The sequence below is a fragment of the Ruditapes philippinarum genome, unplaced genomic scaffold (genome assembly GCF_026571515.1).
Source record: "Ruditapes philippinarum isolate M1 unplaced genomic scaffold, ASM2657151v2 ctg5673_1_1_1_1, whole genome shotgun sequence".
NCBI classification, from domain to species: Eukaryota; Metazoa; Mollusca; class Bivalvia; order Venerida; family Veneridae; genus Ruditapes; species Ruditapes philippinarum.
In genome coordinates, this window is record NW_026857015.1 from 17443 (window position 1) to 42974 (window position 25532).

The following is a 25532-nucleotide window of genomic DNA, read 5'->3' on the forward strand; positions in this document are numbered from 1 at the left end:
GTAGCGTTGGATAAAAAAGGCCGTTTGCTGTTGTCGATAAGTTTATAATTCAATTTTGTTTTATGTTATAATGTTTATCTGGAAACACCTAGTGAGACTGGAGGCTACATATGTATTCTTCAAACTTATTACACGCACACGGTGCAATTCATTGCCATTTATGCAAACACTTGTACGGTTTGACGAGGGGACGCCACTGTTTTTGGTTAAAACACGTACAAATGTGTGCAAAACGACCCCTTATATAATACTACGGCATAGCATTGTTCGTATGATACTTGTAAAAAACAACCATATTTTGGAACTTTAAAAATGTCAGTAGTCATATATATAAAACTTTATACAATACTGCTGTAATGTTACTTTTTCATTGGATAATAGTACGTGGTGTTTATAAAGTTTTACATACATGTACACAGCTGCTAGAAATCTCACTTTTTTCTCAAATAAAGACGTTTGCTGTATTAAGATTCGTTATAAATTCCTGAAAGGTTATATGACCGTATATAAATGGTTGCTTGCAATATAACCATCGTTTACTGGCTCGGGTTATATTTCCAAACAACCGTTTATATAGGGAAATATATCCTGATAAAACTCTTTTTTGTAACTAATAATAAAAAATCGTCAAAATTATTAAAAAAAATCGACCTTACAAACGTGCAGTATTATAATATGTTTAATAAACTTTTCTGAGAATATGTAACAGGTACCAGCTTGTATTGTAATCTTCAAATGTGATTTTATTAGTCTTTATTCTATATAGAAAGTCTTCGTATTTTCTGACCATCCACTGTATTTGATATAAAAAAAATGTAAATTAAATATTCTTGAATCTAATATAGTTTCGGATTTGTATTTTTTTTATTCAACTTATTAGTAAGTAATAAGCCAATACTATATATTATATATACTTCATCTATAAGTATAAAACCATATTTTTTTCTAATTTAAAAGTATAATTTGTTATCTTTTTGATAAAAAATACTTTTAAATTTTAAGTTGTACTTAACTCAGTAAATAAGAAGAAAATTTTAATAAAAACATAATTATATTTTTTGTGTGTGACAAAAAAAAAACGCTTATGAAAATTACCTCATGCATAGATTTACTGTAAGAAAAGGAATGCATGTGTCTGTTAATTCGGCGGTCCAATGATAGACTTGCTAAAACATCAGCTAGTAACTTGGCATCAAATCCTTCTGTTACCATTGAACTCCATTCACCACTCAATATTTTTGATATTTGACTGTGTATGGGGAATATCATACTCCGGCTGTCGTCTGACAAGGATTTATTTTTGCTGTTTTGTTTGGGTCATTCGGTTATATAAAGTTTATAAAGCTTTACAAAAAGGTATTACTTGTCGAGGTTAACGGGTTTATTAGTTGTCAAGAATATGCGTTTGTTCCAGTTAAGTTTAGAAGTGATATTTACACCCAGCTATTTTGCATCACATACAATTGTACTGAATTGTACTGCTGTTCGTGTTTGATCACGTACGTAGTGTGAAGGTTGTTTTATGGGGATGTCTAAATTTCGATCTAGTGATGTTAAACATAGGCGCTTGGTTTCGGGATAAAACACCTTAAGAGAGGTTTTTAGAACTCAAATTCAATTGAATGTAACGATTTTTAACATACATGTAGGTCTTTGTCTCTTAAATTTTTTCTAAAACGTCATTTTCCCTATGTTATTAAAAAGATGTTTAGAGCTACACATTGGATTTGTATAAGGGATCCAATGTCTATCTTATTTTGGTACTCTTGATATTATAATACTGTTGTATTATGGGTATATTTATTAATATGTACACAGAGCGTGCACTTGTAATATATAACACAGACACGTGTTACTAGTTCTATCGTTTAATGATAACTGAATATTCCAAGTATATAAGTGGCGGGAAGATAATGGACATGCGCATTACAGTATAAGATATTATTAAGATGAAACATATGTTTACAATATACAACATTCCCCTTGTTTTAAAAAAAATAAGCACATTTAGTAATATTTCAAATTAATCTGTAAAAAACAATTATTTAAGTATATCAAATATAATTAATGATCTTTTAATTATGACATTGAAATATACATGTATTATTAATATATACAAGCAAATTTTTTTAATCCTTTCTAAATGTCACTGATTTACAGTTTTACTAATGGCTATTTCAACAATTCAACAATTGTTATCACTTTGTCCAATCTTTTCCACAGTAAAGCTTATTCGGGTTTCACCTCTCTACCTGACCTAGTGATTGTGAATGGTTTCGATTTATCTGCACATTTGCAAGAGATAGGGACTCTGTAGGGGTATTTTGAATTGTTTGTTCACTTAAAATATATTCTTGGTGTTCATCGACTTTAGATGGTTGCTGTGTTTGTTTTGACAGGTCAGATAATTCAGGAGCTTTGTTTAGGAAACGACGATTTCTACGATAAACAGCACCGTCAGGGGTCTGCACGTGAAATGAATGTTCATTATGCTGGGTTATAACCTTGGCTGGTTCCCAGTACTTATCTTTTCGAATTCTGACAGATTCACCGATTTTTAGAGGTTTCATTTTGTGCGCATTTTTATCGTAATGATTCTTGCTAATAAATTGTAATTCTTCCATTTTCTTTCTTGCTTCACAATGATTTACTGTTTGTGGCAGAAGCTGATTGTTAGTTGTTGGGAGAAGCGACTTGAGGCGTCTGCCCATTAAAAGTTGAGCGGGTGACCATCCACATTTAAGTGGTGTATTCCTATATTCTAAAGGGGCAAATAAGGATCTTTATTATCATCCTTAGCTTTCTGAAGAATGCGTTTTGCAATTTTAAACATATACTTCACTAAGTCCATTTGAACTTGCATGCGTGGGACTTGAAGTTTCGTGTTTAATGTTCCATTGTTTAAGGGAATTCTGAAATTGTTCGCTAGTAAAGCATGTCCCATTGTCAGTTTTTTTAACTTCTCACAGATACCAAATCTGCTGAGATGTACCTTAAGTTTTCTTAAAATACAAGTACTAGAAGTGCTAGTCAATAGGTCGAACTCGAAATATCGACTGTAAGCGTCAACAAGAACCATAAAATCTTGACCATTCCACGTAAATAAATCACATGATAAATATTGCCATGGTCTTTGGGGTATATCATAAGGATGTAATGGTTCTTTTTTATTTGAGTCTCTATATTTACAACAAATCTGGCACTTAAGTACATAATCTGTAATTTGTTTTGACATTGATGGCCAAAACATTATATCCCTAGCTCGTCTTGTCGTTTTTTCTACACCAAAATGACCCACATGTACTGCGTTAGTCATGTCCTGTCTTAATGATTTTGGTATTACAATTTTTTGACCCTTGAACACAATATTGTCTTCAAAAGCCAATTCGTCTCTATGATTCCCGTATTCTGATACAGTCGTAGGGCAATTTCGTCTGTCGTCAGGCCAACCGTTAGAAATGACACTAATAAGCGTTTGTAACTGAGCATCATTTTGCGTTGCTGTTTGAATTTCCTGCAATTTTAAATCACTTATCGGTAATGATTTCAGTACAGTGTGTACATGTGTTTCTAATCCGTCAATCAGATTAGGAAAAGTGTCAGTTACGTAATTCCGGCTGAGAGCATCTCCAAGCGGAATATCTTTACCTCTACAGTGAATTACATCGAGGTCAAAATCTTGAAGTTGTAATAACATCCGTTGTAACCTAGGCGGGGCACTATAAAGTGGTTTTCTCATTATAGATACTATCGGTTTACAGTCAGATTCGACAACCGTGCGCCGTCCGTAAATATAATGCTTAAATCTAGTGCATCCAAATAATATTGCCAGCATCTCTTTTTCTATTTGTGCGTATCCTGTCTCGGTCAATGTCAGTGTTTTTTTGAAGCGTATGCAATTGGTTTACCATTTTGTAAACAACAAACACCAAGACCTTTGGACGAAGCATCCAATTGTAATCTAACAGGCTTCGATGAATCATAGTAACTGAGGACAGGTGCTTGTGTAATCACTTGTTTAACCTTGTCAGAAGCGTCAGATTGGGCTGAATCCCATCTGAACTCTACGTCATTGCTTAATAACTCTCGCATCGGGCTAGCTATCTCCGAGAGATTTTGTGAGAATTTTGTCAAGTATGTAATCATACCCAGCAGGGTTTCAAGATCAGCACGATTTGCAGGATTTTTCATTTCGATAATTGCGCTAATTTTTCTCAGGGTTAGTTTCAGTCCATCAGCACTGATCACGTGACCGAAATATTTAACCTCCGTTAGACCTATTTTCAGTTTGTCAGGATTAAATCGTAAACCGACTGCCTTTGCTCGATCGAGTACGTTCTTAAGGTTGCTGTCATGTTCTGTGCGTGTGCTTCCAAACACTAATAAGTCGTCAATTATTGACGTCACACCCTGTAAACCTTCAAAATGTCTCGTCAATTTTCCGTTGGAAAATGTCTTGAGAACTTCTTATGCCCATAGGAAGTCTTAAATATTTGTACCGTCCAAATACCGTGTGTTAAATGTCGTTAGTGACGTTGAGTGGTCGTCTAATTTGATTGACCAGTAACCTTTGGTGGCGTCTAATACACTGAAGTATTTAGCGCCATGCAATTTTGACGTAATGTCGTCAATAGTACGTAATGGATAATACGGCCTTTGTATATTTTCATTCAATGCTTTGGGGTCAAGACAGATTCTAAGCTTACCGGTTTGAAGGTTTTTTTCAACACATACTAGTGAATTTACCCAGTTTGTAGGTTCTGTAACCTTACAAATAATTTGTTTTGGACTCCATTGAGTCTAGCTCTTTTTTAAGCTTATCTCTGAGTCCAAAATGTACTTTTCTAGGTGGACAAACAACTGGTACAGCATTTTCCTTCAAATGCAATGAACATGTTCCAGGAAATAACCCTATCCCATGAAACAATTCTTTGTACTCTCTAAGTACAGTGTCCTTACTAAGGTCAGATGCGTCAATAGACTCAATCTTATTAACCGAATACGTTAATCTTAACAGATCTAAATCTATAGATGTTTTGAGGCTTAACAGCGGGGTAGCAGAACTCTCAACTACATAAAATTCGGAAACACACTGATTATTGTATTTACAGTGGGTAACCATAATTTCCAAGCACTGGTAATCGGTCACCTGTGTACGAAGTTAACCTTGCTTTGGAGGCTTCCAAAAGGTGTTTTATTTTCAGTTGCCTAAATATGTGATTTGGAGGCAATTTTTTTTTGTGAACCTGTATCAATTTTTGCAATTAATATTGGTAATTTATCTTGTGTGCCAATCAAAACATTTACAACAAAAACTTGATCAGGAGAAGATGAAAAAGAATTTACCCGTGTGAACAAAGAATTCTTGGCCATTCTCGCCGTCAGATTCACAAACGTAATCCACAGTGTCACCTTCATAATGTAACTCGTGCACAGAATTTAAATTTTACATTGTTTTTGAAAAATGATTTAATCGTCCACATTTGAAACATGTTTGACCCTGTGCTGGACATTCACTAGAATTGAAATGTTTATTTCCACATCTTTCACATTTTTTTCTATAATCTTCAAATCGTTGTTGTCGTCGTGGTTGTTGTTGCTGATGAGGTGGCATCTTCCGGTCTCTCTGGTGTGCATCTCTTCCGTTGCCTCGTCTCCAATGTCGATTTATCGCATCAACAGACTGTTGAGATGTCGTAGATCCGCTAGCGATTGCTTGTGCCTGAGACTGACTCAATTCGTACGTATGAGCAACATCTATCGCATTTTTCAAGTGTTAGATCTAAGCCTTCCACAATCAGTTTTCCTCTGACTTTGCTAGATCTTACTCCAAAAACAATATGGTCGCGAAATAAGATCTTGCTGCATGCCCACAGGATAATCACAATCTTTGATTAGCGTTTTCAGTTCTGTAACGAATTGTTCAAAAGGTTCGTTTTCCTGTTGTGCTCTTTGATTTAAAAAGATATCTGTTGTATATAATGTTACTTTTTAGTTTGCAATATTCTTCGAATTTATCATAATATGATTTAAGTTTCTTTCTCTGATCGTTTTGATAAGTCCCATGTTGAGTATATTTGTCGGCCCTTTTCACCGACCCATAACATCAAATAGTTACATTGAATTTCTTCCGTTTTACTTGCCAACGGCCCTTTAAACATGAATTCTGAATGTTCTTTGAATCTCTTAAACGCACTGTTTAAGTCCTTCGAATCCCAGTCCATACGCGGATTTTGTTGGTGATTATTTTCCATGTTGCTTATAATTCCGTTATAAACATACAATTATAAAGCGTTTAACTGCAAAAATTATAATCCGTTAACTTCTGACACCATGTTGTATTATGGGTATATTTATTAATATGTACACAGAGCGTGCACTTGTAATATATAACACAGACACGTGTTACTAGTTCTATCGTTTAATGATAACTGAATATTCCAAGTATATAAGTGGCGGGAAGATAATGGACATGCGCATTACAGTATAAGATATTATTAAGATGAAACATATGTTTACAATATACAACAAATACAGACAATGTTATGAATGTAATTAAAGCCCCAGGAAGAGGGGAAATAATAATACGCTCAGGTCAACTCGTCCCGGGGTTAATATTCCGGGGACGTGAAAGACAGGAAATAGCATTTACCAGATCCAAAGGGGAGTAACTCGTAAAAATGTGCATAACCAATTAATTTATTTGTATAAAATAGACAATTATTAACATTATGACGACGATACGGCAGTTTACTTGCGATGACTTATTTAAGTTTAATAATGTGTGAGTATAATTGTATTAAATACCGTCGCACGGAAGTTGATATTCCAGATTAGCTATTTCAGTATTTGACTAGTATTCGGATATGCATCTATTTACGGGCGGCAATGATTATGATACGTTGGCCTACGCATTTTCACAGTGCTAGTTTTTCGTACGTGCCCGACAGTTATATAATATTTTTGGAAATCGTATTCGCCACTTTTTGAAAAATCCACTTAGTTACCGGATGCCTTAGTCCAATATATTAGACGTTACAGGCGATTTCGAGACGTTTCGGCCCCAAGACGTATCGGTCCCAAACTACCCAAGACGTTTCGACCCCGGACGTTTCGGCCCTTTACCAAATCGGCCCCAGAATAAGTACTGTATTTTAAACCGATATATTAATAGCATTTCATTAAAAAAATTAATCAATTAATATATATATTTAATCATTTTGTATAAAAACCAGATTATTATAGTAGTAGGGGGAAAGTAATCAATACAAACAGAACAGAGCATAAACTATATTTGAAAAAAATATAATACACAAACAAACAATTATCAACCATATATAGATAATATTTTATTTGAATGATTAAGGTGACAACAGACACTTTCTGTGGTACTTAGGGCTGCAACGATACACCAAATGTTCGATTCGATTCGATTTCGATTTTAGACACTCCGATTCGATTTTTTTCGATTCGATACATTTCTGATTAATAATTTATCTTTGGTATATAATTCTGCTTGTCTGCTCAAAAAGTGAGTGGCCTTCAACCTAGTGCTTTGCTTTTCTGTTGTAATATAACTATTATATAAACTTATTTGACTTAATTATTCTGTTAATGAGAATAAAAAGCTCTAGTCTATTTAGAAATAATTTTAATCAGGCAAATAATCATTCATCTCAGTTACATGACTATCACAGATACCTTCTGCTGACTAAGAATTTAACAAAGTATGTAAATTGTAAAGTAAATAATAATGAACAAAGTTTCACAAGGTTGTCAGAACTGATATTCAGATATTCTGTTTATAATTCCCATAAAATGTAAAATGAATAATTAATCAATCCTAATGTCAGTGTTGTCACACAATACTTCTTAGTCTAGTAAACAATACAGAAAAAATGAAATTCATGAAATTTTCACTTTTTTTCACACTTGACTAAAAAAATAATAATCAATCCCAATGTCAAATATGCCTACTTACTGTAGTACTAATCAAACTTATTTCGGGAAGGCCAGGACACGGATAAAGCTGACCAAACAAGTCCACATCGTGTTTTCGTTTCATGTGTTGCATTAAATTAGACGTACTGTCGGACTTTGGATATGACACGTCCGTAAAGCATATTTTGCAAGTTTTATCCGTGTCCTGGCCTTCCCGAAACCCAAAAATGTTCCCAAACCTTTGATTTTAATTTTTTAGGAGAATTTTTTAATTTTATTTTATCAAAATTGATGTTGGTACCCATTTTGACTTGTTTGCCGAAAATAAAACATTACGCACCCACTGATTGGATGACCGAGTTCTAACTGGCCAATCGTATGTAACGTGATAAAGCGCGAAGGGAAAGACTAAAACTCTCACTTTTTTCCATATTAATTTTTGGGTGGGGAATCGAATCGAAAATGTTACAGTTGGTATCGGGAATCGAATCGGCGCTTATAAAACCGGTTTTCGATGCATCGAAAGGTATCGTTGCACCTCTAGTGGTACTCACATAAATGTCATTTAAACAAAATTATTTTAGTAATAATTGTTATTTATTTAATCTTTGTGCATTAAATGTCGTTGATCATCATAAAAAATAAGATATTTGAAAAAAATGCCTTTGTAAATGATTGATTTTGAATAAAAATCCTAAAATTTTAAATCGTCATATCAAAGTCATTTTTTATTTTTTTGTCATCAAACTTTTGGAAAATAACCATACTTATATTATCTAGGGAACCGTGTCTCAAATTTTTTCTATCTTTTCTCAAAAAAATATTACGTAACGTCAAACATTTTATGCGACTTTTTTCACCATACATATTACGTAATTAAAGATAATTAAGTCGCCTATTGAGCAAACAAAAATCCCTGACACGGTTCCCTCTGTAAATGCATTTCCTTTCATGTGCTTTAAACTGCATGTTAATTGCTTGATTATTAAAAAAGTTATGCCGATTCAAAGTTAGTCCGACCCGCATCAAACGAAGTGTCATAAATCGGCTGTTCTCTCTCGGACCCCTACGTTTCACGCTAAATAATTGCATAATACACAAATACTGCACCAGAGAGGGTCACAAGTTGCGGTAACATACTCTAACAACATTTTATGACCCAGTGACATCTGACCAATTAAAAAGCTGCTGATTAATATCAGTTTATAGCTGAAATTTCTTCAATTCTTAAAGTGATTTACTGTCCGTCTGGTATCTGTCGCACATGTCACGTGACTATCGGTAAAATTTGAGGCACTCAGTGGGGGGAAATGGAACGCATTTGCGCACCGCTAGCGGGGTATTTAATTGTTTCCTTTTTGAAGTTTATTATTATTATCATCAGCATTATTATTGTATTATACCAGTGTCACTCTGCCTGTGTATTCGCGTATGAAATTCCGTTAAAATATAAAATAAAATAACAAAAAACTAAGCTGTCTTTTAAAGTCCATGGTAGATGTACAAATAAGAACGGGATATTATATATTTTTTCCACCAAATTGATAATGCTTTCCATATTTTAATAGAAATAAAAGGTATTACTCGATCATTATGATCTGGCCTTCTTGACTTCTATTATGAATATCATCTATGCACGGCATAGAGATCCAGTTTCTACCGGGATAGACAATAAATTTCATACTTTGTCCCAGATTTATTAGTACTGTCACTACTGTGTCCGATTTACTGGCGAACAATTTATTTACACCGAGAATATATTTTAATATCTTTTTTTTATTCATAGAGAAATAATCATCCTTAGACAATCTAAAATGGTTTAGAAATTTGTCAGGGACACCTTACCACAAGTCATATAGGCGTTCACATAAAAAAATGTTGTCTGTTTTTGTTGTTGTTTTACTTGACATTGTTAGAAAACGAGGTTGAATGTAAAGTAAGCCCTTGAATCCGTACAAAAGTCTATCAACTCAACGTAATATCTATCAGATTAACGGCAGACAAATTATTTTCACACATTATTGATATTTTAGCAACTATATTTTTATGCTATGCTTAATTATTTATACATTATGTTACGTACATTGGCCGACAATTTCTTAATTTATAGAAAAGGCTAAATGTTGAGATATTCATAAAAGATGTACGTTAGTTGTACGATACATGTTTTACGAGAAGTATGGACCAGTATGGACCTGTAATTCACGGATATATGGAACTACCGATTTCCCTCATTGATGCCTCAACAGGGGGCGGAGCGTTATCGATAATCGACAGGTTACGCGAATAGCAGATACAAATAGTATAGGTACCGTTTTAAAACGTTTAAAAACACATTTTTTGGACTAACTGCTTCCAAAATTAAATCACGAATGTGTTCAGAAAAGGTTGATAAATATACTTAGCAAAAAATCTCATTTTAGGTATTTTCAGTGATAATTGACTCCGTTGTCACCTTAAGAAGCAAGACACAAAACAATACCGCCAATTAGCATAAAGTATAAACAGTTAATTAGTTACACTTTGAAAAAAATTACGTATAGTTTAATTAAGATCAAAAGATAGTGTTTTCTAAGGAAAAATTGTAAGTAACTTTCTTAATCCAGAAGTTTTAGTGGTTTGTTTTGTATGTAAGTAACCGGCCTTTATTGTTTGTTACACCTTTAAAAACATTAACGTATATCTAAATGGTTCAAGAGATCAAAAGATAATAAATAATTATTCCAAGAATTAAAGTGTCATAATTGTTTAATTGTAATTAAATTTATTGTTGTTAATCAATCAAGCAATACACTACAGTGGGGCCGAAACATCTCGCGGAAAAGGGCCGAAACGTCCAGGGGCCGATTTTTCGACTGGGGCCGATTTGGTCTGGGGCCGAAACGTCCTGTTTGCTTACAGGCTTGTTATAGTTTTTGTCGGTCAAGCCTGACGTCTAATAGTTATTGCTCAAAAACGCATAGCATCATAAAAAATTCCAAAAATGTCTATTGTCTTGCCTTTCAAGCTTTATTCAAAAGCTTATCATATTTTCTTTCAATTTCATGCTCAATCATACACAAAAACTTTCAAACGATGTACTTATCAATTTAAAATAAAATATAAACATCAATCTATTTTTGTCTATCAGCCATACTGGTTAAGCAAGGTGCTTTACAGATTGATTCCAAATTTTTGAACGGAAAAATATATTTGAACACACTGACGGTGCATGGGCAATTATTTCGTTAAAAAAATATTCCGTTAGATTGTTCTGACTCAGTTAAACGCTTGCATTTGAATTAGCCAATCAGATTTCGCGCACTTTACGGCCGCCATTTGTTTATCGGCTGTAAAAGGAATTGAAATACACAGAGGATTTAATCATGATTTTTCGGATGTGACAGTTTAATTATTTTGACAAAAGGTATTTATTTTTTAGTTTTGTTCATAAATAGGTCAAAAATTATGTAAATACACGCTGTCTTCATTGTTTTTCGTTCCGCCCGATTTTCTGGCGGAACATGCTATGGGTTTTTGAGCAATTTCGATATGACGTTGCTTTGCCCAGAAGCAAAAATATCTCAAAGCGACGTCATATTTATAGGACTACCGGATGCCTGGGACAAAATAAATTATCCTGCTGCCACTCCTGACATAAAAGATTTTTTTCAGACAACTCGATGAAAATAAATCTTTTATTTCATAGAAAGAACTTGAATATCCTCTATTTATTTTTAACAAAATGATAAAATATGATAATACTATCTATCTATCAACATTTTCTTGTACTTCTCGCAAAATCTTAGTGCACTTAAACAGGTCTGCCTCATAAGGCCAATACCTGGCATCAGGTAATTTCCTTGTTATACCACAAAGTCCTAATTAGATTAGTTCTGGCTTCCATAACATTATATGTCGCTTTTATTTTGACGTTGTGCGACAGTAAAGTTATGGGTTAACCCTATTTGCAAAGGCTACCAGAATTTGGGCAGTTCGTGTGTCGTACATAAAAACCTATTAAAATCACCCTTCTTAATCAAATTTGGGTCAAATAAAAATACCATTTGATGCACAAAACAATTTTGAATCAATTCATGTTTTTGTGCCCCCACTTTAGTGGCGGGCATTTAGAATTACCCTTGTCCGTCCATCCGCCCTTCATGTGCGTCCGTCCTTCCGTCCGTCCGTTCACTTTTGTGTCGCACTTAACTCAAAAAGTATTTGACCTAGAGTCATGAAACTTTACAGGAATGTTGATCAGCATGTGTAGTTGTGCACCTGGGTAATTTCGTCTGGATGTTTTTAATATTTTTAGAGTTATTGCCCTTGACTTAGTAAAATTTTGCAATTTTCAACTTGTGTCGCATGTAACTCAAAAAGGATTTGACATAGAGTCATGAAAATTTACAGGAATGTTGATCAGCATGTGTTGTTGTGCACCTGGGTATTTTCGTCTGGATATTTTTAGTATTTTTAGAGTTATTGCCCTTGACTTAGAAATTTTTTTGCAATTTTTCAACTTGTGTCGCATGTAAACTTCTCAAAAAAGGATTTGACATAGAGTCATTAAACCTTACGGGAAAGTTGCTCAGCATATGAAAGTTTTGCACTTGGGTTTCGCTTTGTGGATTTATCCAGTATTTGTAGAGTTTTTTCCTTGACATAGTAAAAAACTGTTTTTCATTATGTTGTTTATTTGTTCCTTGAGTGCTTGAGTTAGAATGCAACCAACTTTACAGGAATAATGATTCACATCACTGTGAAGCTATGCACCTGGGACTTTGCATGTGGATTTTTTTCAGTTTTGTTAGAGTTATTGCCCTTGACTTACAGTAGTATAAATTTGCAATTTTCAACTTGTTCATGCATAGCTCAAAAAGTATTTCACTTGTAGGCCTGAAAGTTTACAAGAATGTTGGTCAGCATGTGTACTTATGCACCTTGGGGTTTGCTTGTGGACTTATTCAGTATTTGTTAAGTTCTCGCCCCTTTACTTAGTAAAAGATTTTTAGTTTTCAAAAATATTTGACCTAGAGTCATAAGATTGACAGAACAGTGGCGAGGTTGGGGCACCCGTGTCCTATGGACACATTTCTAGTGTTTTTAAATGAAACTTCAATGACATTGTGTACCCAACTTTTTGTTAGGGGAGAATGTTTACCAATATGGATTCTGCTTTCAAATGAAATCCTCCGTGACTTCAACTTTTGGGAATTCTAACATCTATTTTTAGTAACGGACCATACACTATTTTTAGTAAGTGTACGATTTTAGATAAAAACAAACAAAGAATTCATGAATCATCACTCAAAACAATATAAATCCAATATGACTTTGGTACAATGTCTGTTATTGAAGAAGTACACCTTTATTCATAATTGCAAAGCCATGTTTCCATTTAAAAATAGCATTTGGGTCACGGGTCTCCAAATGCCATGCAAAGGTATCCGAACCTAAAATCTCACTAGTCACGTGATAATTAGAGCAGCAATGGCGGCGAATTTAATGAAATGTGAACCCACTGATAAACTTTGAGGCATTATTTCATCAGTCTATCGTTCTGTGTTTAAAAATATAGACTGAAGTGTCCCAAATATATCTAACTGCCTGCATTAAAATAGCTAATTTATTGAATTACAGCATGACATAAATATGTCACGGTTCTGGTTGACTTTGATATGGGATTGGCTTCAGCGAACAGGTATAAAACCTGTTCGCTGAAGTCTCTTTAGTTAAATTAGATATGCTTCCTTTGCCTTATTGACTTTACAATGTTTAAACGCTCAAGTTTTTGTTCATTCAACTGTGAGTTGCACAATGATAAGTACATATTTTTACCACTTTGACTTTTCGACATGTTTTGCACTTAAAAAAACATCAAAATAAAAAAAACAACATCAAAACTTATATGCATTAGTCACGAAATCTTGTTCAAAATAAGATGATATATAGCTGCATAGATTCATGTGCCTATTTAAAAAAAAAAAATAGCAGTCAAGCAAAAAGCACTGACAAAGATTTCATACAATGAATTTAGAATTAAATTTTACCATAAATTCTCTTTCCTGATAGTCTGGATTTGCCAGTTTGCCTGCCTATTTTTGTTTGCACATAATTTGGTCAAGAAAGATAATTTAAGTTTTGTAAGACTAGAATCAATTTAAGCCTCTTTGCAGAACTTTCCATCTTCCCTTGAAATTAAGAGTAATACTCGTAGCTTAAAGCATCTGATCGGAAACAGCAATTAAAATGGGAGAAGAATAAAGTGACTTACTTGAATAATAGTAGATTTCCAGGATTTATCAGCAAGTCTATTCTGAGAGATCGTCAGAACGCACTGTACTAGATTTGTAAATATGTTTTTTTAATGACAAACGCAAATTGCAACTTTTGCCTTTATATAGGAATCTTCAGACACAAAAAGGAACATATTTTCATGTGATTTTTTTACTAAGAATGGCTTACAAAAATAAGATTTTTGTGAGATTATCATGAATGATATGCAAAAATCATGTATATATTATTATTTACATTTTAAGGACTTTGTGGTATAATAAGGCAGACACCTGCTGTCATGTATTTGCCTTATGAAGCAGCCTTGTTAAAGATTATAGAGAACCATCATATATCAATCAATATATATGCATGTCAGTTTGGGTGACAGACTAACAGGAATATTACTATCTTTCCCGTGCTTGCATTTCCATTAACACCTGTGTCATATTGAGTATTGCTAGAATATATTCTTTTAGCATATTTGGGTAATAATATGGTAATTTTGGGTAAATAGAGGTGTCCCTAGAATTACAATGTACAGTACATATATATTCATGTTGTCAAACATTATTGCATATATTTATATTTTGATATTAAATTAATTATTGCATTTTTTTGTTTTCTTTTTTTCAGGAATTTAGATCCTTTGACTGAAACAGTATCCTTTAAATAATCTTGAATAAACGGTCTGAACATGGTAACTCCACTGGTCATCATTGTTTTTCTTTTGGGATTATAGTCATTATGGTTGGCTTTTGAAAGTTTTGATATAAACATACATGTACATTCAAATTTTACAAGCATTTTGAATTTTTGTCCAATTTGATCTTTTTACGGCCAAATGGTTATGTACAGTTATCTGTTAAATCATAAAACTTTGTAGTTGTGGGTACCCCTGAAATGTTGAATTTTATCATGTTATTTGATTTGTCCAGTTGTCAACTAATGTAATGTTGGAAATTCAATAAAATGATGCTAGTTTAACTAACAGTTCAAACAAATAAGCTACAAAAAACAACAATTTATTAACTTTAGGGGTCAAAATTATTTTACAATTTATTAGAGCGTAACATGCAACTTCAAGAATCTTATTTGATAGGGAAAGATCAAATTGAATCAGTTTTATCCACTGTATAGCAAATTAAACTATTTAATATATCTGTTAGTACAAGTTTTTACAATAACCTTCCAGAATTAACATTATAGTTAGGTGGATATTCTGGTATTTTACATACATGTATAAAAATGTACTGCATGTGCTTTTCAGGTCATTCCAGATTAGTGTATTTTGATGATTCCTTAATGACAATAAAACATTTTCTGTTTTTTTGTCAGAGACAATTGGTCCCAAATAACTAGTAAATTTTGATATAAAATATAAACAACCCGATTTGCATATTCCCTGTAGAAAGTACTGTTTGTAAAATTTCCTTGACAAATTACTAGTATGGCTTACCATTTTATATGCAGTATATGGCTCATTGGCCAGAGTACTTCCAAGTTGCAGAGTCACCTTCCGGGGAAATTATGGGATATAGTGAGTATATATGTATACTTATTTACATTATAATTATTGTCATTTCATTGTAACTTTTTTCTTACAGTAGCATATCAATTCATAACTTCAATCATAACAGCAAAATGAAGGTATAATGAAATTGTTGAAAAGATGAAGTAGAAAATAAAAATATTTCGTGCATAAAGGACTTTCAAGGCTAACTGAATAATTGTGAAGTTGTCCCTCGTAATAAATAGAATAAATTGAATGTTATAGAATTTATTTCCGTAGCAACTGTATTTAATTGATGGCTAGAGATTTTTCTGAGATATATATAACATTGTATCATTAATTGTCTGTCAATTACTATTATGGTATTCACTGAGTGTGTCCTAACTAGAACCCTACAGAATGTTTAGATGTGTTAAACTAGATCATCTTCAACAAGAAAACTTTTCTGCTTTTACAATTTCTTTTTTTTTGCAGTAATAGAATTCAATTATGAAATATATTTTCAGTAATGGGTAAAGCAGAAGGTAATGGCGACCAGTGGCATGGTCACGTGACTGCTTTAACTGTAGCTCCAGAATATAGACGTCTAGGCCTTGCTGCAAAACTGATGAGCAATTTGGAAGAAATCTCTGAAAAGTTAGTGTCACAATTGTTTTAACATTATTTTATTGATAAATTTTTCATATACTTGATAGATTTCAAATAATTGATAGTATACATAGTGGTTAAAACAGTATTTTATAAATATTTTATATACATGATTGCAAATAATTAATTATACAAATTGAATATGTCACAGGGAGAGAAAAATCTGCAGCCTGACCAGGACTTTGGAAAACTTTTCACAGTTCTTCCAACTGAGCTATCCGGCTGCTAAATACAATGTAGTGAACAGTTCTGAACTGTGACATACTCCTCAGCTATATTGAAATATTTCCCCGAATATCTGAGGATTACAGAGCGATGCTAATTAAACTCTGAGCTATATTTGCAGTCACTGTCTCCCATTAAAATTTAGGGGCATCTGTATCATTTCTAGTTTTAATTTAACTCTGCATTAAAAATTGTAAAAAAGTAGTACTTGTTATTTCCCTTTGATATGAAAGCTTACATCACAATATTTATTAATGTTTGTGACATTGTATGTGTAAATATCAAACAATGAAATTTGGTATCAACTTATATATTTTATCACAGTCTGCCCAATTAGCTCAGTAGGGAGAGCATGCGATTGTAATCCAGGGGTTACTGATTTGATCCTTGGGGTCTGTTAACAATTGATCTCGGACATTTGTCTAATGGTCATTAGTCTGTCACATCAAATTGAAGAAATTAAGTGGGATTTACAGTTGGTCACTTGTGTTAAATGTTTCAGAGCTCAATGTATGAAATACTTAATTGTAAGCAATAAGATACATTTAGATAGTAGAAACAAAATATTTAATATGACAGAAACAGCAAAGGGATAAAAGTTTGGCAGAGAAAATTGAATAAAAAATAAAAATAAACAAAGTGTTCCTTTCTAGTAACTTCTATTTGGTAAAGGTCTGGTTGCATTTTGTATCTTTAAAAGTTACAAGTTAAAAACAGTGCTTCAAAATACCCAGTGAATGTTCACTTTGACTTCTGTTGAGTATATATATATATATATATATATATATATATATATATATATATATATATATATATATATATATATATATATATATATATATATATATATATATATATATATATATATTGTATTTCTTTTACAATTATTTATAAATGACCAACATTTATGAAACAGCCAGTGTATGTACATTATTTTTTTAACTTCAGGAAACGTTGTTTCTTTGTTGATCTGTTTGTTCGTGTATCAAACAAAGTAGCAGTGGATATGTACAATAAGCTAGGATATAGTGTATACAGAAGGGTTATAGAATATTACTCTGGAGAAGTGGATGAAGATGCTTTCGGTATGATAACATTTCATTATTTTGCATGCCTCATGTCTTTAGTTTCTGTTTAAAGCAGCATGCCAAACTGATTCATACTAATTTTCATGAAAATTTTGAAAATGTATTAAAAAGTAAAATATGGCAAAGGAAACATAGAAAGTAATTTACACGTTGCAATTGGCACTTACAGTCCATGCAAATTACCAAAAAGAGGTCAAAATATGCAAAGAAAGTCCTTACTGTTGGTAAGGCAGTAGAAATATTGTGATACATGTAAATACTGCCAAATCAGTCCTTAATTGCACATAACATGTAAATTATTACTTAAATCTTGAATCGTTTTACTTTTCTGAAAATATTACACTTTTCTTGATTTTCATTTTCTTGAAATATTTTGGCTCATCTGGAGGCATGCAGCTTTAACTCATTTAAAATGTTTTATAGTATAGATGTGAAAGCTTATTTTGAATTCAGTAAATCTATTTAGTTTATTAAGCATTCTGTTTGTATGTGTTCTAGAATGTAAAGTTTATGTAGAATTCTGTGTATGTATTAAGTTTATCTAGAATCCTGTATGTCTACATTCTAGAATATCATTATGGTCTACGTAATGTATATAGAATTCTGAATATCTATGTGTATAAAGTTTATCTAGAAGTCTCCATGTCTGAAAAGCTCTGATGGCTAGGTTCAGCTAGAATTTTGTATGCCTTCATGTTTTCTAGTTTGTTAGTTAGATAGTTTAGAATTCTTTGTATGCATGAGTTGTTTTATAATCTGTTAAGCTTATCTAGGATTGTTTACTTGTATGTGTTTGAATTCATTGTTATTGTTTTGTGAAAAAAAGTTAAAAACATATCTTGAATTTATATATTTAGTTAGAGCTATACATTTTGATATTTGACACTTTATTTTGATTTCTTTGTGTATCATTGATCTTTAGTATAATTATGCTAAACTAGTTTGAATCATTTAAATGTATGTATTTTAAGTGATTCCAATATTGAAACATTTGGGCCCTATTATATTATATTAGATCAAAAAGTTTCATTAATTACTGATTCAATAAATTGATTTACAATGTACATTGTATGTTGTAAATGTTCAAGCAACATAACTTGAAAGCAGAGACCAGTAAATATTGTATCGCTATTGAATTGCTAGGCCAATTCAGCTGCCTACAACAAACCTGCGTCTTGTTGCATATATTTCCTTCATTTGCATGCCATGAGAGGCAAAGAAATCAGACAAAAAAAAAAAAATGTTATTAATTAAATGAGTAACAGTGATATATTAATGTGGCTTAATACCCACCAAACAAAGAATAATTGCAGAAATTGTATGAAATTGAACATATAAAAACACTTGAAATGCGTATCTTTGGGATGATTTTCTATGGGAATTGCCAAGATTGGGTGACAAGTAAATTATATATCTTTTTCCTATAGTCAATAGCTAACCATACTTTTCCTTAAATGACCATAATGCTTCATTATACTCCAATCACAAAATTATTTTCTCATCTTAGTGTTTTATCACAACTGAACCAAAACTGATCTTTTAATTGGTCATAAGTTATTAGTCTGAGCCAGTCATAAATTGTTACTGAATCCTAGTCACCTTTATATATTACAAAAATTATAGACATAAAAAGGTTTATACCCTTCCTAAGGGTTCCAATTTTATGCTCTTCAAATTTTAACTCACAAGTTTCCCCATACTTCTGTGGCATTTTTACCTGCACTTCCATACATTTCTCTTAGCAGCTTTATTTATAGACAGATATTCTCTGTATTTGGTAGGAAACTTTGATGGTTCTATAACTGTTGTTAGAGTTAAAGGTCACTGGGGTCAATGTCAAGGGTGCTGAAAATATATTTTTTGACTTATGATTATAATTGACTGATGTTTTTTCATATTTGATTTGTGCATACCTTTGGTGGTCCAACTTTGGGTAGGTTTTGAGGGTCACTTAGGTCAAGGTCACTGGTGCTTAAAATACTAGACTTTAAGCAACACTTTTGCTCATACAGCCTTTATTAAAGATCCTGTAACACATTTTTTTATGGTTTTAAATCACAAATATGATGCTCAAATTAAGATTTATCAATATTGTAGGTTCCAAAAAGCATTATTTATAAAGATATTTCGAATTTAACATTTCATGTAAATTAAAGGAGGTAATAAAATATTAATTTTCTATAAAGTTTAAGTCAAATTTAACAATAAGAAATGAATGCATATATTTTAATGATTACATATAATATGCACAAATATTTGCAGTTCATATTTTACATATTCTTCAATGTTTGAAAATTGTTTTATTTACATAATTATATACATTATACATAATTTCACTTAGTGTGGTTTACCACTTTTATCACAACATACAGGATTTTTAATTGGCCTACATTATGTATTGAACATACCTTTGGTGGTCTTCTTACATTAGTTTGAAAAAAAAAAAGTTTATTTTCTTTCATGCTTTGTATTCTAGTAAATTATAGTTTTGAAGAGTATTAAATACATTAAGGGATGTCTTGTTTTTTTGCAATAAACATTATCAAGATGGTATATAAAGCTATTTTTTTTATTTGATTGTAATTAGAACTTATATTTATATTTTACGGGAAAGTGACTCACATTTGTCAGTTAAATCAGGAACATATATTAACATAGAATACTTATGATTACTTTTAAATGATCATAATAAACATCAGTAAGAAGAAAGAAATACAACAGAAGGCTATTACTTGTATCTAGGGTTAATGATTTTCTTTCATGTTTTAATCTTTATGTATGCATTAAGTGGTCGTTTTTTTATAAACTGCATAATAAAGATTGATTCCAGCTGCTAAAAATACTTTGTTACATATTTCTGGCTCTATATACAGTCTAAGTTCACTGAAACTTCCTGTTTTTGTATAAAGCACTAAAAATTAAACAGACATGCTATGAATAAAAAAGTTAAATTCAGCTGGCACACTTTAGACCCAGCTTAGAAAAAGTTGTTTAGAACAATTCATCTGCTAGACTAAATATCTTTCTGCCACATTTTTGTAAGTGAAATTTAAATTATGTTGCACTGCAAATGGGCACCACCAGGTGTGATAAGTGGTTGCAAATTATTCAACAATTACATACAGATGTATACTACAGGTGTTTTTAGGCAACACGCAATTGTATTGAAGAGGCATGTGTATTAGCCAGGTGTCATTCACTAATTGAATTTGAAGAAATAATAGGGTCTGTTCCATGCATGGAAAGTTATGTACAAGGCTGATTAATGCACTTCCCCACCATATAAATGCTCCCTTAAAAGCTGTTATTTTGTTTAACATTGTGTTAAAAAAAGAACATTTTGCATAATTCAAATGCATTTGATCTGAGATAGAAATTTTAAAAGAGGATCATTTAATAATTAACACTGGAGGTTAAAGTGTAATACTGTTAGATTGCCACATGGGCTAAATAATGTTGTAAGGGCTTTCATGGCTAACTTCAGATTACTATTCCCCTCACTAATGATGGTTTTAATCATGTTAATGGTTTTATTTATTCAAAAAACTTCTCAAAATTTCATTTTAGAAAGATACATGTATTTAGCTAGCTAAAGGAAAGTAACTGGTTATACTCAGTTGTCTGCTGGTGCCTAAGCTTTATCTTTTTTAATAAATAAGTTATAATTTATGCATAATATCTCAAATAGTTATCATATAAGTTTCCTATGCAATATTGTGTTCTGTAATATAACTTCTACATTGTATTAAATTTACTTGTATTATTTTTGATTATCAGGGTTTTCTGATAAAGAATTTCAGTATTTATATGTAAAGAATGGGAAAAAATGATATGATAACATCACTGATGTTATTCAATTGCACACAAATGTTGAAGATAATATAGGTACTGTGTCAAAAACAAAATATGCTGTCAAAATTATGAATTATAAATTTCAAAAATGAAACACTAATTAATGAATGTGTAAAAATTATCAATTATGAACAATATATAATGATACATTTATGTTACTTCTTATCTGATTGTACTCTTGTGGCCAGTGCCGACCAGCATCAGCGGCCATGTCAGTGATATCTGGTCACGATCTGCAGTGTTCGCTATTCAGTCAATATATAATGTATTTGAAAATTGTCCCTAAAATGAGAGAAAGTTTTGTACAGATTGAAAGATAGAAAAGTTAATTTTAGGTTTTAAGCTACTGAAAGGTTTAATAGAAATGTAAGCTTTCCACTGCATACACATGTCTGCACTGCTTAGCACTTTTGTTTGATTAGAAAGTAATTAAAGAAAGGATTGTTTCTGAGATTGAATTCTTTCACATTTTAAGGCTTTAAGTAATTGTAAATAGCTCTATGTTGCCAATTGAATTAGAAGGTAATGGGGCAATTTATCTCGAGCCTTGTGAATGAGTACTTAGTTTATATTCATTGTGGTTTATTGTCTAGATTTAGATCTAAGAATGACCTTCAAACATAACTTTTTTTCCAGATATGCGGAAGGCACTATCAAGGGATGTAGAACAGAAGTCAATTATACCACTAAGTCACCCTGTTAGACCTGAAGATCTAGATTAAACCAATGCCCTGTATTCTCATGAAACAATAATTAAATGAAGGAGACACTGTACTCTGGCTGTCTTACAGAACTTGTTAATAATGCTATCCTTAGAATCCTAGTATAGTATAAACATACTCATTTACATTTACACTTCATTCTGTGCTATTGGAAAATAATTTTATTAACAAAATCCTGAAAGAAGCTTAACATAAAAATCTTCACATTAAGTAACTGATGGTTTAGAATCTGGTTAGAAAGGTAAAGTTCGATCCCCACCAAAGTTTGTTTAAGTTATGGTAATTTATTATTAGACAAAATATGTGAAATTCCAGTGGATTGTGAACAATTAGCAAATGTTTCCCAAACTTCAATTGTGAAGTTATATATAAGCCTTTTTTGAAGGTATTTAGATTAAATCGGGTCCTTTATTCTGTACAATAAATAATATTTTTAAATACATTTTAAAATAATTCTTTATTGATTTCAACATAAATGTAATGAAAAATAAAATGGAAACTAGATATCTGTGATTTATAGGTATGGGCACCATTTTCTATGGGCACCAAGATTATGTGACAAGCATATGTTTTCTTGTGAAGAACTTTAATTTTGTGATTGTCAGTGGATTTTTTTCTCCAGTATGATTTGTCAGTGGACTTTTTTCTCCAGTATGATTATTATATTTGTTTCTTGAGGGTACAGGGCTTTTTAGGAATTGTTCTGTGTATACAATTGTGTCTTATATTGTCTGTGAATTGATAGCGATGTGTACTCACATTTAATCATTTTTGTCTTGTAAATAGTTATACCATTTGTTGAATCTTTCTCAATTTTTGAGTGATTGTGCATGCATATTTGATGTAATAAACTATTGATCATAATATAACTAACTATTGATGGTGATATGATAAAGTATTTGAATATTTTGAGTTTAAGCATCTGGCAGTTTGTTAAATATTTTGCATTGAAATAAAGATGTTGATAGTAATCTTTGATAATTTTTAAATGGTAAAATAACTTTAGTACACATAATACACAAAGCAAATATTTAATTGGAAATAAAACAAAAAATGAAATGTTTTGTTAAAAGTTTTAATGAAATATCATTGAAAATTTTGAATAAATTGTGAGCTGTGTTTCATTCTTGTTTTGCATTTTATATTGCCTATTTTTAGAATTTTTAATGTTTCTGTGAAGAAAGGACTTTGTTAAGGAGTGGTTTTGTTCGTCGACTTCAAACCACTTGCTATTTACCGGTATGGGTTCATATTCCGCCAATGACTTTGAATTCTTCATGTGAGGAAGATAGCCAGCTAGCTTATGAAACGTCTGTGGTTCTACTCTGATGCCAGTTTTTGCCTGAAATAATTAAAGGATAAACACTTGAGATTTTCCTACAACACAAAAGCTGGAAACTCTCTTTATTAACTTTCGAATGTTGGTACGACGAAAAATCCATCAAAACTGCTAAACAAGTTTGCTGACTTTTTAAACAAATAATGAAATTTGAATGACATTAATTTCTATACCACTTGACTGATTTTGATGTACTCTCCTGCTCACTGGTGGAGTATTTCACTGACGTTCACTTTCTTACCGGTATATTCAATTGAAATTCAAAAGGAATGGCATGGATACAAATATGTCCATCAGGTCGAAATCTTGTCCTACTCGGGTAAGAAATAAAAGCTATCACCACTCTTGTCTGCAAAATTTTTAAACTTCACTGTCCGAATTGGGAATCTTTTGCTTGGGAATACAATCTTAGCTGAATATGCTTCTTTATATTAGAATCGCGATATTTTAAGATATTTTATATACTAGTAAGTTATATGTTCAAGATAGATGTTTAAAGCAACAGCTTTTTCTTTCACTTTGCATGGAGAAATAGAAATATAGCAAGCCAATCTTGCCTTTTCCCTCCATTAGATATTGTTAACAAAAATAGATTGACGTTTATAGGCGCTGGCAACTTGTATTATCCGAGATGGACTATTCCTTTAGATCCGATTGCCCCAATTTCCTGTCCTTAAATGTACATGTCAGTTTCCATAATTCATACGCACTAACCTGAAGAACGACATAAAACCCGGAAATATAGCCCAAGAATGTACGAGGTTGACTTTATTCATGCAATATTTTTATTTCACTCAATCCCTTGTGTTATAGGTGATTTATATCAAGTACTATTAAACAGAATCCCAGTAAGTTCTGCCTTTAAAGTTTGGAAGGTTCCATATTATTTTAATCTACACGTTCCTTCATTTTTAATATAATCTTACAAAACATATTTTCTTTTTGTTGTGAAATTAATTATAAGTAAATTCATTTTCCATCACAGAATCGTGGTTTGTCAAAGAAATGGTTTGGTCCGTCTCGTTTTATTTTCTATTTTTAATACACCCCTGCTTACTTGTTAGCCAAGGAACACTTATATATCAAATTAAGCAAATATAGACAAGCAATAGACAGAAATGGCAATCTAATATTCAATAATGGAATAAATTCACACGTGATGCAGCAAAAAAGTATTAGCCGTCTCTTTCTTTCGGCTGGCAAATCAAATTACGTCATTTTTATTAATTGCACTTTGTAACATTGGGAATGTATTTTCGAGAAATATGCTGACTTCATACGAAATTATTTCTACGATAATATGTTTTGACATTTCTATGCATTCTATTGTAATTATGCAAATTTATTCAGCGCTATGTGTTATTCATTGAATTAGTTATGAAATATGGAAAAGAAAAAATCATCATATTTTTAGAGCTTCTAAAAGAATTTTCTAAATATAAACCTTTGTAACAGAAGTTTCCTTTTTTATCTTAATTGAAATAGTTTCGTTGCTATTTGTATCTTTGTTTAATAGAAAATTTATGTTTTCATAGTATAGATTGCAACCTTGAATTAACCTAAAATTTTTACACAGATAATACCTGTTTTTGCAACCGTGAAAATATCATTTTCTTGGAATAAGATGCAAGTTTAATCTATAAAAGGTTAAAATTTCAGATAAGTTAATCTTGAATCAGGTTTCCTACTGAGAATAGACACTTGTGTCAGAATTTGTTATTTATATAAGCCTAGTTGTAATCATAATTGAATGTTTTAATAATGATACAGCTTATTATATTCGTTGACATCTTTCAAGGATAATACAATTACATAATCGATTTTGTTTCTTGCAAATTTTCTTTTTTTATATAAAGAAAGAAAATTTGGAAGAACAAAAGCAGTTACATTATCTCGTTCAAATAGTTTTCAAACGTGTTTCAAAAGATGAGCAAGAATGCACCAATATA

General features: G+C 31.7%; 1 protein-coding gene across 1 annotated transcript; it reads left to right on the top strand.

Annotated features, from left to right (window-relative positions):
* The first annotated feature begins 6649 nt into the window (after window positions 1-6649).
* Window positions 6650-23363, top strand: LOC132748471 (N-alpha-acetyltransferase 20-like). Its single transcript, XM_060738096.1, has 6 exons — window positions 6650-6784; window positions 14833-14857; window positions 15646-15736; window positions 16216-16345; window positions 17531-17667; window positions 22159-23363. The coding sequence occupies exons 1-6, from the start codon at window positions 6732-6734 to the stop codon at window positions 22242-22244; spliced, it is 522 nt and encodes a 173-aa protein (XP_060594079.1). The 5' UTR covers window positions 6650-6731; the 3' UTR covers window positions 22245-23363.
* Window positions 23364-25532: the final 2169 nt, after the last annotated feature.

Excerpts from the sequence above, each read along its gene's own strand:
- LOC132748471 (XM_060738096.1), top strand. The coding sequence starts at position 6,732 with ATGACGACGATACGGCAGTTTACTTGCGATGACTTATTTAAGTTTAAT. Across the intron at positions 6,785-14,832 it reads TTATTTAAGTTTAATAATGT|GAATTTAGATCCTTTGACTG; the intron begins GTGAGTATAATT and ends TCTTTTTTTCAG. Across the intron at positions 16,346-17,530 it reads TTGGAAGAAATCTCTGAAAA|GAAACGTTGTTTCTTTGTTG; the intron begins GTTAGTGTCACA and ends TTTTAACTTCAG.